The 7,393-nt window shown below is 65.8% G+C and overlaps 2 protein-coding genes across 2 annotated transcripts in view; one reads left to right on the top strand and one right to left on the bottom strand.

Annotated features, from left to right (window-relative positions):
- LOC123023667 (adenine phosphoribosyltransferase-like) lies at window positions 1-2,016 on the top strand. The gene is made up of 5 exons (XM_044430575.1): window positions 1-129; window positions 557-650; window positions 1,104-1,250; window positions 1,363-1,458; window positions 1,859-2,016. Exons 1-5 carry the CDS (start codon window positions 1-3, stop codon window positions 2,014-2,016), a joined length of 624 nt encoding a protein of 207 aa, XP_044286510.1.
- Window positions 2,017-3,779: 1,763 nt separating this feature from the next.
- The window catches only part of RAB34 (RAB34, member RAS oncogene family), a 5,305-nt gene continuing 1,691 nt past the window's right edge, over window positions 3,780-7,393 (bottom strand). Inside the window, exons 3-10 of the mRNA XM_044430574.1 lie at window positions 6,751-6,896; window positions 6,514-6,615; window positions 6,330-6,394; window positions 5,810-5,861; window positions 5,209-5,290; window positions 4,947-5,037; window positions 4,420-4,527; window positions 3,780-4,298 (exon numbers count right to left, since the gene is read on the bottom strand). Coding sequence (XP_044286509.1) covers window positions 4,231-4,298; window positions 4,420-4,527; window positions 4,947-5,037; window positions 5,209-5,290; window positions 5,810-5,861; window positions 6,330-6,394; window positions 6,514-6,615; window positions 6,751-6,896 — 714 coding nt within the window. The 3' untranslated portion in view covers window positions 3,780-4,230. The remainder of the gene's footprint in view (window positions 4,299-4,419; window positions 4,528-4,946; window positions 5,038-5,208; window positions 5,291-5,809; window positions 5,862-6,329; window positions 6,395-6,513; window positions 6,616-6,750; window positions 6,897-7,393) is intronic.

Raw genomic sequence — 7,393 nt, 5'->3', positions numbered from 1 at the left:
ATGCCTTTGGACCTGAGAGACCCCCCCGGCCCGCGGGAGCAGGGCTGGTACCTGGCGCTGATGGCCCCCAACATCAAGGGCCCCAACTATGCCTGGCTGGACCCCTCCCGCCTCTACTGCCACCCCCAGGTAGGGCTGGGCGGCGACGCCGGAGGCCCCGGGGGAGGCGTGGGGCCTGCAGGCGGGGCCGGGGCTGCCGGTGCAGGTCCATCGCGCGTCCCGGGCGGCCACCCGGACGTCTCGGGGCTTTGGCGTCCCCAGCCACCCGCAGGCAAAGGCTGAGGGTTCGGGCCGGCCCCCCGCTGCGTTCTTGCGCCTTCCACCCAAACAATACCCCGCCTGACCGTAGCACCTGCTTGCGCGTACAGGTGCGCCGGCCCACCTGGCCACCCTTGCCACAGCCTGGGCTGCCGGGCAGCGTCCGCCCGCCACCGGCCAGGGCCTGGCCCGGGGGGATGCTCCGCTGGGCTTGTGGCTCCGGTGCCGTCTGTGGCGAGGGGCCGCGCCGGGTCCCTGCGCATGCGGCCCCTGACGACCCCCCCCCCCGTGCCCGCAGGCCCTGCAGGACTGCGTGGAAGACCTGCTGGGGCCGTTCCGGGGCGATCCCATCGACGAGGTGGCGGGGATTGACGCGATGGGATTCATCCTGGGTAAGCACCGCCCCGGTTCTGTCCACCGGCCTCGACCAGTGCTGGGACCAGTCCGCAAGCCAAGCTGGGGTCCCGCTCCGCCCGTTGCGCAAGGCAACGGGCGACGCCAAGGCCTCCCTCCTTAGCGAGGACCTAAACCCAACCGGACACCCTCCGGACACGCTGGGCTTACCACTCTCAGCACCCCCAGCCAGTTGCCGGGGATGGTGGGAACTGAAGTCCACCCCGGCCAGGTTCTAGAAGAGGTGACACGTTGCACTCTCCCCTTCTGCTCTGAAGCCCGAGAGAGCCGTGGGATGCTCGCGGTGGATGGGCAGGTGGGGCAGTGTGGGGCAGTGGTTACAGCAGCGGCGCCCAGCCTGGTGCCCTCCCGAGGTTTGGGGCTTCCGTTCCCGTCAGGCCCAGCCGGCACGGGCAGGAAAGCTGTGAGCTGTGCCGTGCCCCCCGCTGCAGGTGCCGCCATGGCCAACGCCCTGCGCAAGGGGTTTCTGGCCATCCGCAAGGCCGGGCACCTCTGCGTGGAGACCCTCGCCCAGCCGTTCACAGACTACTCGGGCCGGGACAAGGTCCTGGAGGTGCGGAGCGACGTGATCACCCCAGGTGGGCGCTGCGCCTTCCCCCGCGGCTGGGGCCTCACCCGCCTCCCTCCCCAGGCCCGTGGCTCCCGACAGGTCTGACCTCACCCCCCTCCGCTCTGCCCCCTCTCGCCCAGGGCTCCGCGTCTTGCTGGTGGATCAGTGGGTGGAGACGGGCGGAACGATGCAGGCGGCCATCCGACTGGTGGAGCAGCAGGGAGGCGTGGTGGCAGGTAGGCGGGCGTTCTCGCCAGGCCTGTCCCTCGGGGGACCCCCAGCGGCCCTTCACCAGGCCTGGGCACCCAGCCCCGGAAGGGGCCCCTCCCGAGCCCGTGCCGCTTTCGCTTGCGGGCTTCCCCGGGCCACGTGGTGGTCGGTCCATGGCGGGAAACTGAGTCAGGTCGTCAGAATCGCTTCATTTCCTCCGCCAGCAAGCAGAGCTAACATCGCAGGGAAGCCAGCAGACATCCCAAACGGGCGCCGCCGTTATATCCGTTCACCGTAACCCAGGGATTCCCAAACCCAGCGTCCTGCTCCGGCAGCTGCCCAGCATTCGCACCAAGCGCCACTGCCTCCCCCTTCCTTCCTTCCTTCCTTCCTTCCTTCCTTCCTTCCTTCCTTCCTTCCTTCCAGGGATCGCCGCCGTCTGCATCGAAGACAGCGAGGGTGGCCACTGGCTGAAGGAGAACTACAAGTGGTCCCACTGCGTGCCGCCCCATCTGATGCCCGAGTTCAACGCCCACCAGCTGGACTCCTTCTGGGGGGACCAGACGAAAGTGGGGCAGCAGTAGCCACGTGTCCCCACAGGGCCCCGCGGTGCCGGAGGCGGCCCGGCTGAGCCTGCAGCCTCCCCCGTCTCCATCTGGGGACACCCAGCAGCCACCCAACCCCTGCCCGCCCAGGCGACGCTTCGGACTGTGGTCCTCCCAGTGTAACCACTGCTCTGGCTGGGAACCGGCCCTCTGGGAGGCCTTTCCAGCCCCCCAGCGCCATTTACCCAGCAGGCCCCCGTGCAGCCAATAAACTGCCCTTGTGGACAGTGTCGTTTTTGTTGTAGGAGGTGTCTAAAAAGGATCGCCGAGTCGTTCCGGGGGGCTCCCAGCAGCCTCCCTCACCCGGGCGTCCTCCAGATGGTTTGGACCCCCGCACCCAGCAGCCCCAGCAGGGGGGCCAAGGCTCTGGGGCTTTTGCAGAGCGGCAGCGTCACGGACCTGCTGCAACGGGGGGTGCCAAGACAGCCCTGCTTTGCATGGGGGCGCTCACGCTGACCCACAGCGATTTCCTCGGAAACGGGATGTGCGGCACCAGGCGATGGGACCCCCACCCCGAAAGTTGCAGGAGATTAAGTGGGGGACAGGCAAGCGCTTGCTTCTCCTGTCTCAAGACTGGGCCCCCTTCCCCCCGGGGAACGCGGTTGCCCCCCGACCCTCGGACGCCCGTCTGCAGGGGCTCCTGAGAAGGCGAAGGAGGCGCGGAATGAGGGACGGGATCGTCGACCCGCAGCCAAGAGGGGGACTTTGGGCCAGCCGGACTCTCGGCCCGGCCTGCCTTGCAGGGTTGTTGTGGGGGATCAGAATGGGAGCGGCCGGGGACGCCCCTCGCAAGGGAAAAGGTGGGGCGCGGATCTAATAAGCAGGGGGAATTAAGGGGGGCTCTTGAGCTTGGGGAGGGAGCGAGTCCCGAGCAACTGGCCCAGCCCCTCGGACTACAGCTCCCAGAAGGCCCTGCGGCATCCGGCCTGGCGCTCGGTCCTGCGAACGTAGAGCGCGCGTCGCGCGGTTGCCCACGCGGCGGTCACGTGCTTTGCGTCGCGGCGGCCCGTGGAGGCACGCAAGGGCTCGGCTCGGTCCGGGGGCCGCTCTCGCCGCGCCCCAGCGGGGAAAGCCTCGCCTCGGGCGCCGGGGGCGAGCGAAGCCAAGGAACTTGGAGGCCGGAGCAGCGACTCTGCTCTTGCATGGCGTGGCTCTACGTCCAGGCGGAAACGAGTCTGCCATAGAGAAACCAGGGGCTAGAGCAGAACGTGGAGGCAGGAGAGAGCCTCTCGTGCTGTTCCAGCGTCCCTCTCTATGACCTTTAGTCCTCCAGCTGACCCAATGAGGGGCGGGGCTCATTTGCCTAGCGCCTCCCACCTCACGCGGCTCTCTTAAAACTCCACGTTTAAATTCGAGTTGCCTTTCACGCTTTTCCCCCGCCGCTTCCCCCCTGAGGTTTCTCACCCACACTTCTCTCATTGCAGGGCAGAGAAGCGCCAATCGTGGCCCCCCAGAGCCCCCCAGGCAGCCCCACCCCTTCTGCAGCCCATCAGCCGGGGATGGAGCAAGGCAGCCCCCTTCCCTGGCCTCTTGGTCGGCCCTGTTCACACATTCTCTCTCTCTTGGTGCTGCAGCAAAGAAAACTTCCCGCCAGCAGCCTCTCCCTCCTCCTCAGAACCTGTTGAGCTTTGCTGGAAAGGACGACCGCGGGAATTTGCTTTGTTCCTCTTCCCTCCCCGTCGCCCGTCCTTTCGTGCTGTTTCTCTTTAGCTAAAGAACAGAATACAAATTCAGTAATCAACAGCAAGGCATGTCAGCTTTATGATGGGCGAGTATACATGGCACCAGGCGTCTGTGCTGGCTGCACGGGCCCAAACACTCCGTCGGCTGGAGTGGGTTCAGTGGACAGGCAAGCCCGGCGGAACGGGCCGCTTCAGCCAGATGGGCCACAGGGCTGGAGGCAGCCTCGGACTCGTACCAGAGCAGGACGTGAGATCGCCGGCAGGGAGGGGCGCGCGCAGAAAGGTGCCGGGGCCAAGTCCAAGGAGGGGGCGCGGAGGCATGGCTGAGCAGCCGCTCTTTGGGGATCCAGAGACTCCGGGTGCAAAACCGGAGCTGGGCCGTCCCGGGAAGGAGGCCCTTCAGCTGGCCCTGTGCGTCGCCCTCGAGGGCAGCCACAGACTGACGGGGCTGCCAGAAGCCGTGCGGGCGCATGCCAGCCTTTGGGGGCGCCCCACGCACCAGTCCGGCGCATCACTGGCAGCATCTGGCTCTCCGCCGCTTGTCGGTCAGGTACAGGTCCCGCTCGTCGCTGAGGATCCCTGGAAGAGGCAGGGCCAGCCGTGATCCGGGGGGCAGACTGGCCTCAGAAGAACCAGAGGGGATGGCCTCTGCCCCCCACACCAAGGGTGGCTGTTCCCCTACAGGGTGGGCGAGGCTTACGGACGACTTCGCCGATCCTGCGAGCGTTGCTTTTCTCCAGCTCCGCCGTCACGCTCCCTTCAAAGGTAAGTGCCGCCACGCGGAAGAAAAACTCCCGTACGTTCTCACCTGGCGGGAAACAGCGAGAAGGCAGCCTTACAGAGTCATCTGGAAGCAGATGGGAGGACCATGTGGACTAGCCCCTTTAGAAGGCCCATGAGGCGGATCTCTCCAGTCCAGGCTGCTGGTGCCCAGGGGCGCGAAACCTCTTTTGTCCTGGGAGCCAAATTCCATCCTGGAGATGGCGGGGGCCGCGTTCCTGGGGTAGGAGGGGCCAAAGGCAGAAAGAGGCGTGGCAAGGACCAAGTGGGAGGGGCCGACGATTCCCCGGGCTTTGCGCTTCACGCTCTTCCTGCCTCAGCAGCGGCCTTTCAACCTTTGCCCAGCAGGGCTATGCTCGCTGTCCGGGGGGTGATGGGACTTGTAGCCCAGGACGCCTCTGGGCCTGTCCACCGGGGCAAGGGATGGGGGGCAGGGGGGGCGCTTACCTGTGAGCGAGGAGACGGCCCAGTACTCGGCCTGCATCTCTTTCGCCACCTTGAGTGCATCCTTCTCCACGAGGCTGTACTGCGCCGGGGACTGAGGGAGGGGAGAGGCTCAGGGGGGCGGGCAGACGGGGGCGCCTAGCCCCGACGTGCCCAAAGCAAACGGATGGGAACGAGGGGGGACCCGGCGGGGTCGCGGGCGCTCCCCCGACGGGCGGGGGTGGCCGGGACCCCCTCCCCGGTCCTCATCCTCCCCCCGACTCACGCTGAGGTCCTTCTTGGTCCCGACGAGGAAGAGGATGACGCTGGAACGGTCGTTCTCCTTCAGGGCGTCCGCCAGCCACTGCCTGCGGGGTGAGCGGAGCCGTCGGCGTCCTGGGCTGCCGTGCTTGCCCTCTCCTCCGGGCCCCGCTCCACAAACCGGCCGCACCTGCTCCACCTGGCGGGCCAGCTGACGTGGCCGCCTGACTCGTGGCCCCCGAGAGCCAAAGAGGCTCGGCGCACACACGGCAAACGCCCCCCGTTTTGGACGCTCTTGTATTTCCCAGGGCTCTTAAGCTCGAAGCCCTAACCGTGACATCCGTATTTTTCTAAATATTTGCACGGAGTTCTGCAAGGGCGTCCTGGGGAGGAGCCGAGGGTCCCGCAGCCAGAAGCCAGGGCCCTTCCAAGGGTGGGTGGACTGCCAACTCCCATCAGCCCCCAGCAGCAGAGGATAATAATAGGAGTTGTAGTCCAGCTACATCCAGAGGGGCACAAGGTACCCACCCCGTGCAAGCAGCGTCGCTTCAGCCCCCAAATGAGGCTGCCGCCCGCCTTGCCCTGCAAGAAATCCACGTTCCCCCCACTCAGCCCCGGGCACCCACCTCGTGTGGCCAAGAGATCCCACGTCGTTCACATCGAAGACGATGATGATGGCTGTGGGGGGGGGGGAGAAACTGAATGTGCCCAGCCTCGCATCCCTGCCCCTCAGTGGCACAGGGTGCGGCCGGCTGGATGGGGGAAGGTCCCTGTTGAAACCCAGGGCCTGCCTGAGGTCCCAGCCTGGCTGCTTCTGGGCTCTGAGGCAGCTGATCCCACTTAAACGCTGGAATCCCTTCCGGGAGGCTCAGTTAGTGGCGGGAAACCCATGAAATTGGACGATGGGGCTGTTGGACCAGCTCCCCCAAATGCGCATTTTCCCCACATTTCTGCCCTGCATCTGACACGTTGCTTCCCCGTACTGCCAGCGTAGCAGTAGCCCTGCGGATAAAGCCCGCCAAAGGTGCTAGTCCACAAGAATCTTCTGTTCTTCTGCTAGCTTCTGTTCTCCGCAGGCGTGGACTGTTTGTGGCACGTCTGAGACCAAACGGGCAAACGCGCCTGCGGACTTCTCTGGCACCTCACCTTGAGCTCCGCGGTAGTAGGTGGAGGCGATGCACTTGAAGCGCTCCTGGCCAGCCGTGTCCCACCTGCAAAGGCGAAGGCTTCAGGGGCGGGCGATGGCCGGGCGGGGGCTCTGGGAGGGCTCCCGGGCTCCCCGTGGCAGGCGGGCGGAGGATCCGGGGACGGCTGGGGCAGAGCGACTTACAGCTGCAGGCTGAACGGGACCCCCAGCACCTCGAAGCGCTCCATTTCGAAGTCCACCCCGATGGTGGCTTTGTAGTTCTTGTCGAAGGTGTCTTTGCAAAACCTGGTTGGAGAAAGAGGGAGCGTATGGCTGCAAAGAGCCGTCGCTCCCCAGCCGCCGAGTTCCCCGTGTCTACATGCGACCAGAATAAGAAATTGCTTTCTGGGCTCCTGAGAGAATTTGCAGAAAAACGCATGCCGGCGACTGCATTTTGGCCGCGGTGATTTGGGGCTTGGGCCCGGGCCCTCTGCCTTCACTCCATCGCTGTGCCGCGAGCCGAGAGCGGCATCGCTGTTTCTGCTCGTCGGCTGTCGGGGCAGCGGGGATGAGGGGCTTGTGGAACCCTGCGGCACATGACGTTTGGCGGGCCGGGTCGTCACAGACCGAAATCACCCTAAAAGCTTATGACTTTGCCGGGGACACATAATCAGGCGCGGACTGGGCTGTGGAGAGAGCCGGTGCCGTGGCTGAGCTGGGGGTGCTGAGCTGAGCTGGGGGAGACCAGCCTCTGCCCCCCGCCCCCCGCGTGAAACCCACTGGGAAACTTTGGGCCAGTCACAGACTCCCAGTGCAGCCTCCCTGCCAGGGCTGGTGTGAGGCCAGATGGAACGGGAGGTCGTGCACGGCCCCGGGCAGGAAGCTAGCTGGGACGAACACACCCGTAACAGGTGGTGCTGTTTAGCTTCCATGATTCATGTTGACTTTGTGTGGCTCTGACGGATTTCATGGCTCGAAAGACTGTTGCGCTTCCTTGTAGAGGCTTCCCTAAAGCAGGTGAACAGCCGACCCTGGAGCGCCAGGGACCTAGCCAGAGCCCGGCAGTGCCTCCCCTCCCCTCCCC

The sequence above is a fragment of the Varanus komodoensis genome, unplaced genomic scaffold (genome assembly GCF_004798865.1).
Source record: "Varanus komodoensis strain SLA01 unplaced genomic scaffold, ASM479886v1 scaffold20_3, whole genome shotgun sequence".
NCBI lineage: Eukaryota > Metazoa > Chordata > Lepidosauria > Squamata > Varanidae > Varanus > Varanus komodoensis.
This window is presented reverse-complemented; position numbering and strand designations above follow the sequence as displayed.